Source organism: Dermochelys coriacea, chromosome 3 (genome assembly GCF_009764565.3).
Source record: "Dermochelys coriacea isolate rDerCor1 chromosome 3, rDerCor1.pri.v4, whole genome shotgun sequence".
NCBI lineage: Eukaryota > Metazoa > Chordata > Testudines > Dermochelyidae > Dermochelys > Dermochelys coriacea.
Window position 1 is genome coordinate 73896419 of NC_050070.1, and position 22003 is coordinate 73918421.

A 22003-nucleotide genomic window follows, 5' to 3' on the forward strand; every position below is an offset into this window, starting at 1 on the left:
CAGCACCCCAGATGGCAGCTGGAGGAGAAGCAGGAGGCAGTGGCAGTGGATGGGCTGGTTCTGCGCTTCAGCAGCAGCCAGCCACCAGTTCAATTAGCCTCTCTATTAGGAAATGCTCCCATTCTTTATGATGTGTCTCTATGTCCATGAAATGGTTCATAACTGTCTCCTTCTGTAGAGGATACCACTCCCATTCCCTAAGGAATTCAAATTGTGCCCAGTTTCTCCTGTCCATCCTTATGAGCATCTCTTCTAGGGTTCTTCTTTATCTACCTCTGCCCTCTCTGGGGGTCTGCTCCTCCTGTCCTCTTGGTGGCATGATTTCACTCTCAGGAGACATAGGTCCTACCAATTCAAAGAGAAGGAGAACATTATATTTTGGACCTTTTCACAGAAGCCAAGAAATCTCCACACAAAACATAACTGTTATAAAAGGCCACAATTTTGATCCTTTTCAGCATTCCAGGAATGTAGCTGTCTTATTATCCTAGATTCTTAAACAAATTTTGTAGCCCATGAGAAAAGAGCAGAGGCTACTAGAGGTTTGAAGATTAGACCAGTGTCTTTAGCAATTTAAAATATTCATAAATATTCATCATATTTCTAATTGTTAGTGGAAAGCAGGAGGTTAATTCTTGCCTGGGGCTTCGTTACAAGTTTATATTTTTTTCCCTTAAGGCTGGCCAAAATGTGGAGGTTTTCAAAGTACCAGAGTGAAAAAAAAAAAAAGTGGCATTCCAGTCACGTGGAGCAGATGCCAAAGAGAAGTTTCTGCTAATGGTCACCCCTCTATATATTGCTTAATGGAGGGGTTTGGTCAGCTATGAAGGTAGACCAAGCAGATTTGCTCTGCTGGTGAACTTGAAGAACCAGCTGGAGTTTTTGCTGTGACAAAAATTTGCTGAAATATGCTTACAGGATTGGGAGGCAATTTGATTACTATTTTCTCAGCTTGCATACAGGAGATTTCATGCAAAAGGAAATCTGAACCACCAACCACAACCACCCAGCTTCACCAGAAAATCCTGCCCCTGTGCCTGCCTAACAACAGAGAAATGAATAGGGAAAGAAACTGACACACTGTCACTTCATTAGGTTTCCTGATGATTTGGCTCAGCACCACAACCCCCTCGCCTCATGCAAGTGGAAACAGACTCGGCGCCATTTTTATCCAACTGCCAGACTGGATCCTTCTCCTACCCCCACATCTCCTGGCTTGCGCGGCATGACTCTGTGCAGGGAGAGGGCAGACACCAGGGACAGAGAGTATAAAGACTTTGAAATCTTCCTAGGGAGAAAAGATTGCTATGACTAACTTTTCCTTAGACGACTGATTGTATATGTATATGTTCTACAACCATGTTCTGGCACCTTCCCCATCAGAGACCGTCCTCCCCCAAACCCCTCCTCCACATGCTTCAAATGCTTCATGCATTCATGGAACCTGCTGAATGCCTTCTAGGTGTGTGAAATTTCCTGGTGCAGGTGGATGTTCTTGCTGTTCTGGCCAAACTCATGGAGGACAGTGTATTCAGTCCACACATTGATCAGCATCTGGGTGTGCTTGTAGCTGGCTCTCTTGTCACCTGTAAGAAATACAGCAGAAAGCTGTTCTGTTGCAGTCAGTGTACAGGTGCACTTGGAGGCAACAACCTAGCTTGTGTAACAGTCAGGAAGGAAGGGGTTCAGTGTATTGGGGAAAAAGGGGGTGGAGGACTATTGTAACTCCAGATACACAACCCTTAACCCCCAGTCCAACTGCAAACTGGCACAGGTATGGGGCCATGCCACAGCTGGCTGTACTTACAAAACCATCTCAGATGTGCTAACTTACTCTCCCTCCTCCCCTTGAGACATGTTTCAGGGGTTTAGTGTGGACAATAGGGAGGCTATGGACACATGGGCATGCATACAGTTACGAGTCTAGATGTACCCTAAGGGTAGGTCTACACTGCAATTCAAAACCTGTGGCTGGCCTGTGCTAGCTGACTCAGGCTGATGGGGCTCCGACTGTGGGGCTATTTTACTGCAACTTTGGGACTCTCCCATCTTGCAAGGCCCTGAGCCTGGGCTCCAGCTGGAGCTTGGAAGTCTAACTACAATGAAACAGCCATGCAGCAGAACCCCACGACCCCTAGTCAACTGCAGGTGTCTAACTGCAGTGTAGATATACCCTACGTGACTTGCCCAAGGTCACATAGGAAGTCTGGGGCACTGTAGGGGCAATCCTCTAATGAAAGGTACAAATGCAATGTATTATTGTTAATTAGCAGTTTTATGGATGTGAGATGCATGCTGGAAATGGCATGGAAAGGTTACAGCTGCAGCCAAAGGGAGTCAGATTTCTCCCAGGGGGTTAAGAGAGTGTGTCCACCTCAGCAGTAGCATCACCATCCACAGGAAGAGTGAAATCTGTTCCCCACCACACATCCAGCTCTGCTGGATGGTGCAGAAAAAAAGGCCATAAACCTGCCACCCCCGCCCTACCACCTTCAGACAGCTAGCATACAGGGGCATTGGCAGGGAGCAGAGCCTTCATCAAGGAGATTTTGACAGCCCTTGTCCAGGAGTGCAAGGTGAAGGGAAAATGTCTTGTCATGTTCCATTCCCTCTTGCAAACCCATAAAAGGGTAGGCCAGAATCTGGCCCTGCATATGTATTGCAGCAAATATTGGTAGGATTGCCAGATTTCCGGTTTTTGACCGGAACACCCAGTCGAAAAGTGATCCTGGCGGCTCTGGTCAGCACTGCTGACTGAGCCATTAAAAGTCCAGTTGGCAACACAGGCAGGCTCCCTATCTGGCTCCATATGACTCCTGGGAATCTGTCAGCATCTCCCTCTGGCTCCTAGGAGGAGGAATGGCCACAGGCCCAGCCCCCAATACCAGCTCAGCAGCTCCAATTTGCCAGGAACCATGGCCAATGGAAGCTGAGGGGGTGGTGCCTGTAGGTGCGGGCAGTGCACAGAGCCACATGATGATGCCTCCAACTAGGAGCTGGAGGGAGTTGTCACTGCTTCCCAGGAGCCATCTGAGGTAATCGCCACCCAGAGTCCACACCCTGAACCCTCTCCCATGTCCCAACACCTTGCCCCAGCCCTGAGGCCCCTCCTGAACAATGAGCCCTTCATTTCTGGCCCCATCCCAGAGCCAGCACCCCCAGCCCAGAGCCTGTACCACCTCCCACATGCCAACTCCCTGCCCCAGCTGAGAGCCCCTTTCCGCACCCCAATCCCTGCCCCAGCCTGGAGCCCCCTCCTGTACCCTAAACCCCTCATCCCCAGCCCCACCCTAGAGCCTGCAGCCAGAACCCTCACTCGCTCTCGCACTCTGCCCCAGCCCAGTGAAAATGAGCAAATGAGCAAGGGTAGGAGAGAGCGAGTGACAGAGGGAGGGGGGATGGAGTGAGTGGGGCGTGGCCTCAGAAAAGAGGCAGGCAGAGGGTGGGGTAAGGGTTTCAGTTTTCTGCAAATAGAAAGGTGGCAACCCTAAATATTGGGCCAATTCCTTGGCTGTTGTAAAATGGTGCAGCCCTACTGAAGTTAATAAAGCTACACCTGTTTATATAAGCCAAAGGTTGACTCAGGTTTCTTACATTGTCTTGTTTTAGATGCCTGAATAATCCATAATGTATGAATAATTGTTACATTTCATTTAGTATTTCTTCAGGTGCAGCGATTTGGGCAACAAATTGACCTGAATATTTCAGTTTTGAAAATTACACTGAACTAGTTATGAAGCAACAGAGAAACATATTACTAGGCCTTACAACACAATAAATAGAAAAAAAAATATAAGTGTCTACTGTGAAGGAAGAGTGCATCCGATGAAGTGAGCTGTAGCTCACGAAAGCTTATGCTCTAATAAATTTGTTAGTCTCTAAGGTGCCACAAGTACTGTTTTTCTTTTTGCGAATTTAGAGTAGTCACTATGATCTTTTAAATAAATGGCGTATATTACATTGGTGGACGTGCAGGTGAACGAACCGATGATGGTGTGGCTGATCTGGGTTTTTGGTATAGGGTGGTGTTAACGTGACCGTCACGTTAACACCACCCTATACCAAAAACCCACCGACCGCTATGCCCACCTTCATGCCTCCAGCTTCCATCCCGGACACTCCACATGATCCATTGTCTACAGCCAAGCGCTGAGGTACACCGCATTTGCTCCAACCCCTCAGACAGAGACCAACACTTACAAGATCTTCACCAAGCATTCTCAAAACTACAATACCCACACGAGGAAATAAGGAAACAGATCAACAGAGCCAGTCGTGTACCCAGAAGCCTCCTGCTGCAAGACAAGCCCAAGAAAGAAACCTACAGAACTTCACTGGCCATCACATGCAGTCCTCAGCTAAAACCTCTCCAATGCATCATCAGTGATCTACAATCCATCCTGGACAACAATCCCTCACTTTCACAGGCTTTGGGAGGTAGGCCAGTCCTCGCCCACAGACAACCTGCCAACCTGAAGCATATTCTCACCAGCAACTACACACCGCACCATGGTAACTCTAACTCAGGAACCAATCCATGCAACAAACCTTGATGCCAACTCAGCCCACATATCTACACCAGCGACACCATCACAGGACCTAACCCGATCACTACACCATCACTGGTTTGTTCACCTGCACGTCCACCAATGTAATATACGCCATCATGTGCCAGCAATGCCCCTCTGCTATGTACATCGGCCAAACTGGACAGTCCCTACGTAAAAGGATAAATGGACACAAATCAGATATTAGGAATGGCAATATACAAAAACCTGTAGAACACTTCAACCTCTCTGGACATACAATAGCAGATTTAAAGGTAGCCGTCCTGCAACAAAAAAACTTCAGGACCAGACTTCAAAGAGAAACTGCTGAGCTTTAGTTCATTTGCAAATTTGACACCATCAGCTCAGGATGAAACAAAGACTGTGAATGGCTAGTCAACTACAAAAACAGCTTCTCCTCCCTTGGTGTTCACACCTCAACTGCTAGAAGAGGGCCTCTCCTCCCTGCTTGAACTAACCTGGTTATCCCTAGCCTGATTCTTGCTTGCATATTTATACCTGCCTCTGGAAATTTCCACTACATGCATCCGACCAAGTGGGTATTCACCCATGAAAGCTTATGCTCCAATACGTCTGTTAGTCTATAAGGTGCCACAGGACTCTTTGCTGCTTTTACAGATCCAGACTAACTCGGCTACCCCTCTGAGGCTATCTTTGAGTGCTGAGTCAACTGTACAACCTGGTATTTAGGAATTTTTTTTAAGTACTTATAAATCTCAGTTGTGTATGTTTATTTGCTTGCCCTGTCCCTCTCCTTATTTCCTCATCGCTTGGCATTTCTTCTTCTGCCTTTCCAAGACAGGGCTTGTTTGCACAGGGAAATTGACCAGCAGAGCTACAGGGACACAAGCTATACTAGAGCAAGTCACTTTCCCATACCTGAAGAAGTGTTCTGAGTAGTTCAAAAACTTGCCTCTCTCATCAACAGAAGTTGGGCCAATAAATGATATTACTTAACCCACCTTGTCTCTGTAATATCCTGAGACCAACAGGGCCACAGCACCACTGCATACTTTTATTCCAGATACAAGGGGCAGTTCTGCTAGTCAATTTCTCAATGCAAACCCACAGCCCAGTCCCACCTCACCATGCTCTGACGGGAGCGTACTCTTCCGACTGTGCCCGGACTGCTGCTCTCAAGCCGAACAAGCGAGCAAATCCCAATCACTCAACCTGAGCCGAGGCTTTTCTAGACTAGGGCTAAATGTGGTTTCTTTAAAGGGGCTAGGGTAAGGTTTGTCTACCCTTGAAAGGTAATGCGGATTAAGGTGGGGTGTGAATTTAGCTATTGGGGGATGACTCCAGTTTATTCCATCCTGCACCTGAGAAACCTTCCCCACCACGTGGCATTTCCTTGCCCCCGTCAGTTCCTATGACAAGTGTCACCCGGGGCGGATGGTCGCCAGCCTGCAGGTACCGACGGGACGTGGCAGATTTAAAGGTAGCCGTCCTGCAGCAAAATCTGCTAACCCTAAGCCTGCAGGTACCGACGGGACGTGGCAGCTCGAGGGCTGGCAGCCGGGAGGAGGCTCCCACCTGGGGCCATGACTTGCCCCAGGCAGGCTGGAAAGGAGCCGGCCCTAGGCTGAGGGCTGGAGGGTTTAGTGGGGGTGGGTATTTAACAAGGCTCCTGGCCCGTTTCCGGCCCACGCGGGGTCGAAGCCCCGCAAGCCCAGAGCTGGGCGGGCACCGGGGGGCGGGGAGCCGCTCTCCCTGCGCGACTACCTCTCCTCTCTAGGGGGCGCTGTGGCGAGGCGAACGCGATCGTTGACGCGCCGCAGCGGTCTGTCCCTGCGCGCGGCCCGTAGCCCGCCGGCTAGGCTGACGTGGGGCGGGGGTAGCGATGGCGGCCGCCTGGGAGGAGATCCGGAGACTGGCTGCCGACTTCCAGCGGGCGCAGTTCGCCGAGGCAGCGCAGAGGTGAGGGGACTGGGCTGCCTCCCCCGCCGAGTCCTGGGCCGGGCAGCCGAGAGGAGGACGCGGGCCGCGAGCCCAAGCGCTGGGAGGGGGCTGGGCAGCGCCGGGCACTGCGTGTTTGACAGTTGTGGGGAAGTCCGGTGTCCGGGACTCTGTGGGGCGGGGGCGGGGGAGGGGAGGGGAGGAGGATGCAGCGCTCCGCGCGGTGGGGCGGGGGCGGGGGCGGGGAGGAGGATGCAGCGCTCCGCGCGGTGGGGCGGGGGCGGGGGCGGGGAGGAGGATGCAGCGCTCCGCGCGGTGGGGCGGGGGCGGGGGCGGGGAGGAGGATGCAGCGCTCCGCGCGGTGGGGCGGGGGCGGGGGCGGGGAGGAGGATGCAGCGCTCCGCGCGGTGGGGCGGGGGCGGCATGTAGCGCCCTGCACTGGGGGCGGTGAAGTGTCCAGCACACCGCGGCCCGGATCCTAACAAGGTGGCTGTGGCTGAAATTGGAGTAGAAAAATACTTTCCTTTCTCTGATTTCAGAGTAGCAGCCGCCCTGTTAGTCTGTATCCGCAAAAAGAAAAGGAGGACTTGTGGCACCTTGGAGATTAACCAATTTATTAGAGCGTAAGCTTTCGTGAGCTACAGCTCGTGCTCAAATAAATTTGTTAGTCTCTAAGGTGCTACGAGTCCCTTTTTTCTTTTTCCTTTCTCTGTGGCCAGTGCGCCCTGCGCAGTCACTGCAGAGTCAGGGGTTCTTTGGGCCTGGCACCTCGGAGGGGAGAAAACCCATTTTTGAAATAGGAAAGCAGTGATTGGAAAACTACAGAAATGGGCAAGTGAAAATGTTAACTCACATTTTAAAGTTGATGGGCTTTCAAACTGACAGCGCCCCTCTGAGTTCTTGCATCCTATTCACATCAGTAGGTCAAGGTATTTAATCTTTTAGTAGTGCTTTGTCTTTATTTGTCTTGACAAAACAATTTTAATTTGTATAAGGGGGGCAATCATTTACTTACTTTGGAACTTGATTTTTAAAATTAGTTAAACAAGTAACAAACTACAATCATAGGGCCTCATCCTGGAAAGCTGACAAAGAGTTTAACTTTGCTGATGTGAGTGGTCTCATTGAAACATTGACTATTCATGAGAGCAAGAAAACTAACTTCAATGATACTATTCACATGAATAAAGTTTAGTCTTTTGCAGGTACTAAGACCATGTTTTTAAAATGAAAAGAGAATTAGGATTTTGTATGGAATTGACATTGAAAGTTGTGTGCAGAGAACAGCAAAATAATCTTTCAGATTGTAAAATTTGAAAAGCTTCAGTTACTTATCCCAAAATTAGCAAATTCTCATTTAAAATGATCTTGTTACTCTTTATAATGTCCACAGGCTGTCTGAACGTAACTGCATAGAGATTGTTGCTAAACTGATTGCTGAAAAGCAGCTAGACGTAGTGCATACGCTTGATGGAAAGGAGTATATCACTCCAGCACAGATTAGCAGAGAAATACAGGATGAGCTTCATGTTTGTGGTGGTAAGAGTTACATTTGTTTTTCTTCACTTCAAGTAAATTAATGGCAAGATCATAGAAAATAATTTGAGGATTTGAAGATTGCCTTTGTCCTTCAATAAACTTAATATGGCTTTAAATTTGCATTTCCCAGTTGCTGCATTGAGGATTAATTCCCCTGCCCTTGTCTCCCTTTCAAACTCCGGCCTCTGGCTGGTTGTGAACCAGAATTATCAATGTTACCTTATTTTCTAGTATTAAGAATATTGGACAAGGATGTTACAAGGCACAAAAAGAAATCTTTTAGCGCACTTAATATATTGCTAGTATTATAATATATATAGAATATAAGCCAAAATATGTGCTTTGATATTTTATGGGAATTAATATTGTTTGTATCTTGTATGTATAATAAATAAATTAATTTTTATAAATTCAATAAATGTAGTGCTCTGTTTAATGATTGTTAATGACTCTGTTGCTATCAGATTAAAAGTGTGATTAAGACTGAAGAAGTTCATTGTACTTTTGTAGACATTTAAGGCCTGATTTTGTAGTACAAAATAAGCATGTGCATGTATATATGGGTGGTTTTGTTTTGTACTGAATATTATTGCTTTACCATCAGAAATTCTCTAAACACGACTGGTATATTTAGACAGTTTTCAAAGACAACTAAAAGAAGGTTGTTGAATCAGGCAAATCACTCAACTAATCAAACATTTTCCTCTGGAGGAATAAATATATGTGCAGTTATAATCAGAAAAGTGGATGTAAAACGTTCCATGATGAGGTTTGGCTCACTTCACAAGTAGATTATTTTTGAAAGGCATGTATCTGTTAGAAAACTTACAGTAATATAACTATCAATTTTAAAACCAATATAATTATACCAGTGAAAACCTCTAATATAGATGCATTACAGCCATGGGAATTGTAATTTAAACCAATTTAAGAACATCTGTATTGGAGGTTTGCACTGGTGTAACTAGATTTGATGTTAAATTGACTTAGTTTCATTAGTGCAAATTTTCTGAAATAGATGACACCTGAGAACGAGGCCTGCAATCTTGACTCAGAATCTGAAAATCATATTTGTTTTTACCTCTTACAATATCGCTGGCAATAAAAATGTCTCAATCAGAATTTAGAATCAGTTTTGTTGATGTAGAAAGTAGAATCGTATCCAGCATGTTCTTCCATGTCTATATGATATTACAGAAAAACAGTAGTAAAAGCTTTTCTAGGTATGGTTTAGATGCACAGGGAGCATATATGGCTTAAACTACCCATTTGTCTATAGCAAATGGGTAATTTAGCCTACAGATTTCTACTAACATTACTATCAGTCAGAGGTGCAAAGAGGCACAATCTCTGACCAACAGCTGTGTCAACATAAGCCCCTAATGCAGACACGGTTATACCAGTAAAACTACACTTTTAAACAGTATAGGTTGTTTTACCTGAGGGGAGTGGTTTTACTATTCCAATACAAAGCTTTGCTTTCCCAGTATAGCTGCATCCACCCTAAGTGCTCTTTTCTGATTTAGTATACTCTGTTGGATAAGCATTCCTACTGTACACATGACCTAAATTAGAATGCGGAGAAAGCATATGGTACTTCTAGTTCAGGGGTGGCCAACCTGAGCCTGAGAAGGAGCCAGAATTTACCAGTGTACTTTGCCAAAGAGCCACAGTAATACATCAGCAGCCACTCATCAGCTTCCCTCCCACCCACCGGCAGCCCCACCGATCAGCGCCTCCCCCTCCGTCCCCATACCTCCCGATCAGCTGTTTCGTGGTGTGCAGGAGGCTCTGGGGGGGAGGAGCGAGGGCATGGCAGACTCGGGTGGGGGCGGGAAGGGGTGGAGTGGGGGCAGGGCCTGTGGCAGAGCCGGGGGTTGAGCAGTGAGCACCCCTCAGCACATTGGAAAGTTGGCACCTGTAACTCCAGCCCCAGAGTCAGTGCCTATACAAGGAGCCACATATTAACTAATGAAGAGCCACAGGTTGGCCATCCCTGCTCTAGTTAATCTAAAATCTTTCTCTCGTGTGTGAAGTTCATATCATCATATGGTTTGGAAAATAAGTTCACACCCGCCACATTCATGCACTATAGCTGATTTGTTCCTAAGGTTACCTTAATGTGAGCTGCATCAATGTGTCTGCTTGGCAAAAGTTCAAAGTTGTTACTTTGATAGCAGTTTCTGGCACATGTGGAAAGAATTGGTGGTTTCAATTCCATCCCTAGTAGACTGGTGTTCCTCTTCTAGTAGTGTCCCTATGGGTGCTCCACTCTAGGTGCAGTTGCATCCCCTGTGCCTTTGATTAAAGATTTCTCTAGTAGTGTCCATTTGGCCTGTGCATGCATGTTACTCAACCTCGTGCTCCATCCCGTTGCTATATGGCACTGTGCGGGCTAACCTTTCTCGGTTCTTTCTCAACTGTCCTGGCTTACGACAAAGCCTTAGTTCAAGTTGAGTTTTGGCCATAGGTGCTGCACCCCTGGCTTGAAGTGGTTTACACTATATACAGGGTTTACAGTTTGATTCAATGGCTCTTAGCACCCCCATTATACAAATTGTTCCAGCACCTCTGGTTTTGGCTCAGCTGTGTTCTCTTAGCTTTTGTACTTAGTGTATTACAGTAATTAGTTATATTTTAAAAAAAAGGTTTATATATATATATAGAGAGAGAGAGAGAGAGAGAGAGAGCTTTTAGATCATTCTCCTGCTCCCTGGGATCTTTTGCCCTTTCCAAGGGTATGCTTAGTTCGCCTGGATTCAGGCGTTGCCTGTCATGCTGGGAGGCAATCCCAGTGAGTGATGGACACTCCCGCTGCATCCATTGCCTTGGGGAATCTCATATTTCCCAAAAGTGCAACTTCTGTCTGGTGTTAAAATCTAGAGCCAGAAAGAACAGGGAGATAAACTTTGACTCCTTATGATGGAGAACTTGCTGCGTCTGGCCTCTGACCCAGGTCAGGAGCTCTTCACCCTCCTTCCCCTTGCATAAACCAGACTCTGAGTAAGTCGGGTACCTCTTCTGTCTCTGAACCACACTCCTCGAGGACATCTAAGAGGAAGACCCACGATTCCTCTCATAAGTCTTCCAATGCTCCAAGTTCTCCAGGAAGGGAACCTACATCAAAGAAATCGAATCCATCTGCTCCCTCGGATCCCATCAGTCTTAGACCCCCGAGGCTGCTGATTTCTCAAGTACTGAGAGCTCCGCGAAGTGAAGAAATCCTAAAATATCGGGCTCCGAGAGACCTTTGATGCTAATAGAGACCGCAGCGGCAAGAAGAGTTCTACCATGGTACTGGAAAAGATTGGTTGGGCTCTGTCTGGATTCCGCCCACAGCGTTTGATATTCACAGTACCATCACTACTGTTACTTCAGCATAAGCCCTGGACACAATACCAGCAATGCTGTCAGTACTGTAAGATACCTGGTTTCCCCAAGACCTCAGAGCGTCCGAAACTCCTGATTCACCGTTGCTCAACGCCGATATCTTTTTAGCACCAAGAACTTCCAGATCTCTGGACACCCGCCCAGTACTAATGGTGGTATCTCAAGCTGCTTCTGTTCTCTCACCATTACCAAGGACTTAGAGGAGGAAAATTCTGAGAGAGATTTTGCCTCAACCTCCCAAATATCTGTTCAAGGCTCTCCACTCCGCCCCTATGAGGGTTCTTTTCCTGAGGAGCCTGAGCTCCACAACAGATGTCCACAGCTACTATCCAGCTGGGGTGAGCACCTGTGGATTCCACCACCCATGCCATATGTGCCACCCTTATGGTCATACTGGAATCCCTGGGTGGCTTATTGCCACCAATTGTCTAGAGCCTAAAGTTCAGCCCTTCATAGAGAGAGACAATCCTCCTATCCTCCCTTTACAGGAGATTGGAGACTCAGGAAGAGACCTTTGAGGAACAGGAGGCCAGGGCTGAGGTTTCTCCAACCGCGAACATCTTTCTTAATCCCAGGATGAAGCTCCATCATCGCTGGCTGAAGATTTTTAAGCGGTTTCAGGATCTTATCAAGAGCATCGTGGATTCTTTACAGATCCCTCTTGAGGAGGTTGAAGCAGTAATTCTGAACCAGGGGTACACAGTTCTTCCAGGGGGTACAGTAAGTTATCTAGAGATTTGCGTAGTTTTACAAGAGGCTGCGTAAAAAGCGCTAGCAAAACCAGTGCAAACTAAAATTTCATACAGAGAATGACTTGTTTATCCTACTCTGTATACTATACACTGAAACGTAAGTACAATATTTATATTCCAGTTGATTTATTTTATAATTATGGTAAAAATGAGAAAGTAAGCAATTTTTCAGTAATTGTGTGCTGTGATACTCTTGTATTTTTGTCTGCTTTTGTAAGTAATTATTGTTAAGTGAGGTGAAACTTGGGGGTACATAAGACAAATCAGACTCCTCAATGTAGTCTGAAAAGGTTGAGGGTCACTGCATTGAAGAACCACATCAGAAGCTGCTTGACATCCTCCATATAGCCTCTTATGCCCACATTGCCCTGCCAGTCAACAAGGCACTCCTGGATCCTGCAAAGGTCCTCTGGCATACTCTGAAAGGGCAGTCAAAAAATATTTCCCTCTAAGTAGTCATAATTTTTTTCTCACCCATCTCTTAATACCTTGGTGGCTGAGGCAGTTAACAAATGTGGTAGGCAGAACTACACTAAATCTACACTCTATGATAAAAATCATAAGCATCTCAACCTGCTTTGTAGAAAATCTTGATTCTTTGATTACTTTATAGTTTAGAATTGCCAACTACATCTACACAAATTATACCAAGCTAAACTCCTTTATTGACCATCTGCTGACAGAACACAGAGAGCAGTTCCAGTCAATTATTGCAGAAAGCCAACTCCTCACAGGATATCTCTGCAGGTTTCTCTCAACACTGCCAGCACTGCTACTTATTCTATTTCTACAGCAGTAATTATGAGGAGGGTCCCCTGGCCTCCCAAAGGAGGTCCAGAATACGATAGAAGACCTTCCTTTTGATGGCACTAAGTTGTTTGCTGGCAATACGGATGAATCTCTGCAGACATTAAAAGATTGCAGAGCCACTTTACAATCTCCAGGGAGCTACACACCTGCTCTGAAGAGAAGATTTACTAGGTCCCAGAAAGCACAGAGATCCATCCTGCACAGTTCTTGAGTTAGCAGAGGCCATACAAACCTCACCACAAGAGGCAGAGATTTCAGAGAAGGAAACCACCTACTCCCAGCCTTCAACTACACAACCATCCACTTCAAAGGATCAATTTTGATGGGATGTTTGAGGTCCTGCCTCTTTCTTACCAGCTATAACGTTTCACATGCCTTCCTTCCTTTGGCAACTGTTTTCACCATAACTACTGACAAGTTGGTTTTAGAGATTATTTACACAGGGTACTCCATCCACTTCCATTCTCTTCCACTCACAACCCTCCTTCCTTCTTCAGGGACTCCTCCCATGAGAACCTGCTATGGCAGGAAATAGACTCTCTTCTACACCTGTGTACTATAGAATCAGGTTCCACACAGCTCAGAGGGAAGGGGTTTTATTCCAGGTATTTCCTGGTTCTGATAAAAAAAAAAAAATGATGGTTGGAGACCCATCCTAGATTTAAGACTACTCAACACATTTGTGAAGGCACAAAAATTCAGAATGGTGATACTTGCAATGATGATCCTATCGATCCTATCACTCCTATCATTGTAGTATGTAAAGGCACAACTTGGACTTCTATGCATATATTTGCTGTAATAATTTGTGACACTGCTTCTGATACCTTGTTTGGCTCAGCTGTACTTTCTTCTATACTGAATGAGACTCTGAAGCTCCCTCCTCCTTAAAGGGGAACTGCTTGGTAGTCAGCTAGAGTGGAGCATTCATGGGGACACTACTCGAAGAAGAAGAAATGGTTATTCACCCTGTGCAGTAACTGTGGTGCTTTGAGGTGTGTGTTCCCATGTGTGCTCCGCTACCCACTCTTTCCCCTCTGTCATGGGGCTTTGTGGAGATTAGCCTGAACAATGCTATATAGCAACAGTGTAGGGAACGAGGCTGAGTAACACGCATGTGCAGGCCGAATGGACGCTGCTATGAGCAATCTCCTATCAAAAGCACAGGGGGTGCAAGTGCACCTAGAGTGGAGCACCCATAAGGGGACAGGACACATCTTGAAGAACCACAGTTACTGCACAGGGTGAGTAACTATTTCTTCATGTTTTGTTGGCATCATAACTTGACAGTTTCAGCACAGAGGTAAAGGGTCTCAACAATTCTTCTACCTTTAGAGACTCTATGTTAATGTTGTCTTTAGGCATATAGAATAGGGTGTCATGGGGAATCTTGCACTGTTGCTGCTATTGTGTGGATTTTTTCCTCTGATTAAACAGATTTCAGCTTTAAATTCTGTCAATCACACTCCTTGTGATCACTAAAAGAAAAAAATGAAATAAAGTTCATACTTGATTGGCTGTGCTGCATTATAAACCTGTTCAAAGCTTTTGATGTACTAAATACTTAAATTGTATTTGTATTTTTTCAAAGGTCGAGTAAACATTGTTGACTTACAACAGGTAATTTTTTGTTATAAAAATACATATACTTTTTGTGTCTGTGTTTCTCTATTTATACTGCATCAGTCAGTCTCAAAGTAAGTTACTATGCTGATATTGAAGCGCTGTATAGCAGCGGTTACAAAATTGGTGGCACTTCTAACTAACTTTGACTACTTTGTCCATTTGTGTATCACTTCACAAATGTTGTATTCATGCTTACTCTGATTTTGAGATAAATATTACTATACTCTGTAGTACTGTGACATTCTTTAAAATTGCCTCTAAAAAAAGAAGCCGGGTTTTCTTGATGGTTTGAATATCTTTGCTTTCTTAAACTGAGAAGTACAGGTGGATAAGAAAGGTCTGCCTTTGCTAAAATTTAGAGCTATGGGTCATGCAGTGAAATATAATAAACTTTGCATGCCCCTCTGGGTCCTCGCTCTTTCTTCATTAATCTCTTGTCTCCACTAATCTCTATCCCCCAGTAATCTTCTGTGACTAATTTTTCCTTCTGTCTCAAGCAAAATTGCTTGAAATCAGAAAACTTTCTATAAGGCAAGGAGTGTTTACAAAAATCTTAATTTTCTAGGACCCTTTAACCTAGTTGTATTTGGAAGAGATGTTTTAAAAGCACAAATGCTTCTGTTCCAAGCCACAGACTTGCTTGCACATAAATATGATAGAGCAAATAAAAAGCAGATATTCTTTTGAAAGTATGTCTTAATGTCTGAAAGTTAATTTGAATTTAAGGGACTGATGGATTTTTTTTTTTCTCCAGATAATAAATGTAGACCTGGTCCATATTGAAAGCCGAGCTAATGACCTTGTTAAATCAGACAGAACTATTCAGCTGGTGCTGGGACAGTTTATAAATGAGTGAGTATCTTCAGGAGAAATGTACAGTAACTCCTCACTTAGTCATCCCGGTTAATGTTGTTTCGTTGTTACATTGCTGATCGGTTAGGGAACATGCTTGATTAAAGTTGCAAAATGCTCCCTTATAACGTCTTTGGCAGCTGCCTGCTTTGTCCACTGCTTGCAGGAAGAGCAGTCCGTTGCAGCTAGCTGGTGGGGGCTTGGAACCAGGGTGTACCAACAGCATCCCTATCAGCAACCTTAAGTTCCCTGTGGGGCAGCCGCCCAGCAGGCTACCAATTGCCAGCAGATCAGCTGTCCCTCCCCCCCCACTGCCATGTTCTGCTCCTGCCCTCTGCCTTGGAGCTGCTCCCCGAGCCTCCTGTTTGCTTGGGGGCGGGGAGAAGAGGGGGCCTAATGTCAGGGTGTCCCCCTCCCCCTTGCTCCTGCACCCCGCTTACCCCATCTCCATAAAGCGGGGGGACACACGGCAGGGCTCAGGATGGAGGGAGCTGCCTGACAGCAATTGTGGTCTTAGCTTGCTCATTAACTTAACAAGGCAGTGTACTTAGGAGTGGTTCAGGTATTTAAAGGGGAAATGCGCATCACACACACACACACACACACACACACACACACACACACACACACACACACACACACACACACACACACACACACACACACACACACACACACACACACACACACACACACACACACAAAATCTGCTATGCTGTCTCCCCTCCCTCCATTCCTGCTGCCTTGTAGAGTGTGAGGCTACATTAACAACTAGTTAACCCCTTGAGGGCTCAGCCAATTGCTAGTTCATCATTTAACAATATTCCCTGGGAAATATCGCACCCTCTCACTTCACCACCTCAACCAACCTTCACAATCCTCATTGCTGTGTACAGTATTAAATTATTTATTTAAAACTTATACTCTGTGTGTGTGTGTGCATATGTGTATACATATTTTAAAAAAAAAAATAGTCTTTTGCTGGCAAAAAAAAAAAAAAATCCCTGGAACCTAACTCCCCTATTTACATTAATTCTTATCGGGAAATTGGATTCGCTTAACATCGTTTTTCTTAAAGTCACATTTTTCAGGAACGTAACTACAGCGTTAAGTGAGGAGTTACTGTACACAGTGGTCAAGAGATACAACTTTAGATGTTATAGGTGCAATATAACTATAGTCTTCTATTATTCTTGGGGCAGAGAATAGACTTCCATGGACCAGAACCAGTGACGTGCTGAGCACCCTTGTCTCCCATAAAAATCCATGTTCATGTTCCTTTGAGAGAAAAAAATGTGTGTGTGTTTTTTTTTTTTTTTAATGAGGGGCTTGTGAAATTACTTCTTGTTCCATGTAACAAAATAAATGAACAGGTTGCAGACTAGTGAGTTGGTTAGCAGAATTTTAAAAATACAACCTTTTCCCTCTAATAGTTGTATTGAGCAAGATGAATTACCACAGCCAATCTATTTCTGTTTCATAGTAAGTTCCCATGTATTTATGTATACCCTGGAAAAATGTTTTCTCTGAACAAATAAATTAACAATGAGGCAGGATAACTGTACGTAAAGAGATGCAAGTTGAATTGGGAACGTCACACTAACGTCTCTTCTTCCTGGTTTTACATAAGGAGTTACCTAGACCAATTAGCAGAAGAAATAAACGATAAACTAAAGGAAACTGGTCAGGTGACAATATCTGAACTCTGCAAGGCATACGACCTTCCAGGAGACTTCTTGATACAGGTTACTGCATGTTATCTACCCTTTCATATAGAAACATTGAATTCTGATTTGAAGAAATATTTCCCTTTTATGGCAACTTTATTATCCAGGCAACAAAGATGATAGTTATATGAAGTCTTGGGTAGTGTCCTAAGCAGGTCAGTATTAAATCTCTCAGGTTTGCATTTTAGCGGCTATCAACTGATTTAGGTTAAAATTTGCCAGTACAGATTTCAGTATCTGAACTGAGCTAGGTTTCCTCTCAGCCATTGTGATCCTTTAGGAAAAAGGAACAAACATACTTTAAGAGTGTAATCAAAGGATTTTCAGGGCTGAACTTGATCACAATCTATAAGTACCTACCTGGGGAACAGAAATTTTCATAATAGGAGTGCCCTTCAATCTAGAGGAGAAAAGTATAACAAGAACCATGGGCTGGAAGTTGAAACTAGACAAATTTAGACTATACATTAAGATAGTTTTTAACTGTAAGAACAATTCAGCATTGGAACAACTTACCAAGGGTTGTGCAGTATATCCTCTAGCCCTGGAAATTTTTAAATTAAGAATTAGGGTGTTTTTTCAACACAAGCATAGCACTTCCTTTTCAATGAGAGAAGCTCTTGTTCAAAGGAAGTCCTCATTGAAAGGGAAGTCCTATAGCCTGTGTTATGCAGGAATTCAGACTAGATGATCACAATGGTCCCTTCTGGTTTTAATGTCTCTGGCATGATCATCTTCTAAACACATTGTTCAGAATACATACACACACAGTTTCTTTTTTTGTCCCAGACAATCTGAATTTTTTAAGTTACTAATTTGAAGGCAGATTCCAATCTTTTTTTTTTCTTTTGTCTGGGGTTTTTTATTTCTTGCTGTTAACTTATACTCTCAAAAAGAAAAGGAGTATTTGTGGCACCTTAGAGACTAACAAATTTATTAGAGCATAAGCTTTCGTGAGCTACAGCATCCAATGAAGTGAGGTTTCTTTCACAATGTGTTCGTTCTTCATTCACCTGTTAAGATTGTAATATGTGTGGGAGAGGGAATAGTCTCTCTCATAGTGTAATATGTGTGGGAGAGGGAATTCAGGTCATTGTACGTATTATTAAGAAAGCTACTTTAACCTGGCGATTGCAGTTGGGTCAAAATAACATGACCTCACACATGCAATCTGTGTGTTTTTTATAGTATCTTAATATTCTTCAGTAATTGTTACCATTTTAAATACATTCTTATTTCTGAATGTTGTTTTAGACAAATTAACTTTATAATCTACAGTTTAAATATATTTTCTTCTTTGCCGTGTAACTGTAAACTCTCGTCCCAGCGTTTATCATAACTTCTGTTCACAGGCATTGTCCCCCCGTCTCGGTAGAATTATTCATGGCCAGATAGATCAGGACAACAAAGGAGTGATTTTTACAGAGGCATTTGTAGCCCGGCATCAAGCACGCATTCGTGGTCTGTTCAGTGCAATTACTAGGTAAGCCCTAACACAAATATCTATATGTAAAAATGTGATTTACAGCATTATTTATGCATCTGATTTATTTGTAATATACAAAAAAAGAAAATAAAGGCATATGTATGAGACTTTTGCAGTTACAATTCATTTCACAGTGAGAATTTTGTGTACTTTTTTGGAGAAGCATGTAATGTGAGCCCAGTCCTCTGCTGATATGGAAAGGTACTTGAGCAAGAGGAAAGGCTTATCCCTAGAAAAGGGAAGACTAGTTAGCTAAAATGAGCTAAATTACAATGGGAAAATATTTGAAAAACTGGTTAACATTGCTGGTCATGAATTCACTGTGAATTCTTAACTTTCTGGAAAGTGTCTCCCTCACTGACATAATTACAGATTGATAACCACCAACCACACTTAATTTTTCAGAAATTTGGGTATCCATTCAATAGCTATCTTAATGCTCTATCTTGAGCATGAACTTAGTTAGCAGAAGTTTGTGTGTGTATGATATTTACAGTAGTACTAATACAATTTTAAACCAATATGAATTTATTAATGTCATAAATTGTTTAAATATGGCAGTAGCTGTCTGGCTAATACACTTGATCAGTTTTGCAGAAAATTCCTTTCGTGGGGGAAAAATCCAGAGGTACTTGTTTGTAGATTCTATTTCAATTTGAGAGTCTCCTCGCCTGTTTCCATGTTTATCCTTTTTTATTCTTTATAGGCCTACTCCTGTAACTAACTTGATCACTCGATATGGATTCCAGGAACAACTGCTTTACTGTGAGTTTCTTTCAGATTTTGTTTCATGTATTTAGATTCTTTATTGTTGGAATTAATCATTTCAATTAAACCTTTTAGTATTTAGTATTGTTTTTGAAATAAATAGCAATAGGTCTCCTTTTTAGTTTAACAAGTAGTAGACTTCTTGTGCTGTCCACAGCTCAGAGAAGTGTCTGTATCTACAGCAGTGAAAGCTCATTGATGGAATATCTCTATGGGAGTGGAATGATGCAAGCAGTGCAATGTTCATTTTTGTCTTCTGTTTCATTGTGCTCTCAGCTACTGGTATTTTTGTCAATGGACCATGCAAAAGGGCACAGATTTCACATAGTTGAATGACTTTAACTGCACAAGATTTTTATTTATTGACTTTATTTTGATATTGCTGAGACAGTTTTTGTTATGCTCATAACTAGAGGTCTTAATAAGCTGGGAGATAAATCACACGCTTATTAGTTTATTTTTTTTTTATTTAAAAAAGAGCCTCACAAAATTACAATCCATGAAGATTTCCTTTTGTAGTCCTTGATTTGCTCTCACCTTAACTATTGCAACTCTTTGACTATCCAGCTCTCATGTCTCCTCTATTCTATACAAAATGCTACCTCAGAGATCGTCTGTCCTGTCTGTGGACTGACCACGTCCTGCTATGTTCATTTGCGGGCTTCTCATCTCTCTTTTTATATACAAAGAAAAGGAGTACTTGTGGCACCTTAGAGACTAACAAATTTATTTGAGCATAACCTTTCGTGAGCTACGGCTCACTTCATCGGATGCATTTGGTGGAAAATACAGTGGGGAGACTTGTATACATAGAGAACATGAGACAATGGGTGTTATCATACACACTGTAAGGAGAGTGATCATTTAAGATGAGCTATTACCAGCTGGGGGGGGAGGGGGAGGAAGAAAACCTTTTGTAGTGATAATCAAGGTGGACCATTTCCAGCAGTTGACAAGAACATCTGAGGAACAGTGGGGCGGAGGGGGAAATATCATGGGGAAATAGTTTTTACTTTATGTAATGACCCATCCACTCCCAGTCTCTATTCAAGCCTAAGTTAATTGTATCCAGTTTGCAAATTAATTTCAATTCAACAGTCTCTCGTTGGAGTCTGTTTTTGAAGTTTTTTGGTTGAAGAATAGCCACTCTCAGGTCTGTAATCGAGTGACCAGAGAGATTGAAGTATTCTCCGACTGGTTTTTGAATGTTATAATTCTTGACGTCTGATTTGTGTCCATTCATTCTTTTACGTAGAGACTGTCCAGTTTGACCAATGGACATGGCAGAGGGGCATTGCTGGCAAATGATGGCATATATCACATTGGTCGATGTGCAGGTGAACGAGCCTCTGATAGTGTGGCTCATGTGATTAGGCCCTATAATGGTGTCCCCGAATAGATATGTGGACAGAGTTGGCAACGGGCTTTGTTGCAAGGATAGGTTCCTGGGTTAGTGGTTCTGTTGTGTGGTGTGTGGTTGCTGGTGAGTATTTGGTTCAGGTTGGGGAGCTGTCTATAAGCAAGGACTGGCCTGTCTCCCAAGATCTGTGAGAGTGATGGCTCGTCCTTCAGGATAGGTTGTAGATCCTTGATGATGCGTTGTAGTAGGTGACTTCTGGGTACTCTTCTGGCTCTCTCAATCTGTTTCTTCACTTCAGCAGGTGGGTATTGTAGTTGTAAGAATGCTTGATAGAGATGTGTGCGTATGTTTTCTCTAACGCATTCACCTTAAGAATAAATGTTTGTTTAGGAAAAACTGTGAGCAATTACACTGTTTGATTCTGGGAAGAAAAGGAAAGCAAGCCTGCTTAAGCAGTCTGACTTGCTGGGGAATTCACATTATAGACAGGGAACTGTGAAGCCTGGAAACATCTCAGTCAGGAGGGAGTGAGATGTGTGTCTCTGCACGTAAGAGATGATGGCTGAGGAGCTGGGAGCCTGAGAGTAGGTGCCCTTGGTGGAGCATAGTGTGGGAATACAGGTGCAGTTTCCCTGAACTGTGGCAGGTAAATCCTGTTTAGAGTATCATAGTGAGGGAAACATTTATAATTGGAAAAAGGTGTAAGTGATCTTACAAATTCTGTGTATTTCAATAACTGGAAGAGATCTTTAGTTCAGTTGCTTAAAGAAGCCCCATAGCTATTATTTACTCTAAATCTATGTGGCTTTTTAGCCCACCAACTGACCCAAAGTGGTTTGAAGCAGGCAGATTAATAAAAATTAAAAATCTTAAATTCGAATTAAATCCCACAATCCCTGTTTTAACATAGTCAGTGTATATATGCTGTCCAGGAATGCATTGTCCATCTATGCAGAGTTAAACAGGAAAATCTGTTAAACCTTATGTTGCAATAATATTTGTGTCCAATGCAGTTTCATTATGTAGTTAAAATAAATTTCAGTAATTGTTCATGTAACGCTTAGCAGCTGTTATGCAAGACTTTTTAGCCACTAAAGTTTGATTTTTTTGCTTCTGACAGCCATCTGTAGATCAACACTGGGACTAACCGAGTTTGTTGCTGCTTCTCTCTTTGTTCAGTGAGCAGCTTTTGTTCTTCATGTTGTTCCAATGTTCCTTCCTATACT

At 43.6% G+C, this 22003-nt stretch overlaps 1 protein-coding gene across 1 annotated transcript in view; it reads left to right on the forward strand.

The window, feature by feature from the left end:
- Positions 1–6214: 6214 nt before the first annotated feature.
- Positions 6215–22003, forward strand: part of UFL1 (UFM1 specific ligase 1) — a 39648-nt gene continuing 23859 nt past the window's right edge. The window contains exons 1-7 of the mRNA XM_038396673.2: positions 6215–6488; positions 7861–8006; positions 14550–14578; positions 15339–15436; positions 17067–17181; positions 18516–18646; positions 19356–19414. Coding sequence (XP_038252601.1) covers positions 6412–6488; positions 7861–8006; positions 14550–14578; positions 15339–15436; positions 17067–17181; positions 18516–18646; positions 19356–19414 — 655 coding nt within the window. The 5' untranslated portion in view covers positions 6215–6411. The remainder of the gene's footprint in view (positions 6489–7860; positions 8007–14549; positions 14579–15338; positions 15437–17066; positions 17182–18515; positions 18647–19355; positions 19415–22003) is intronic.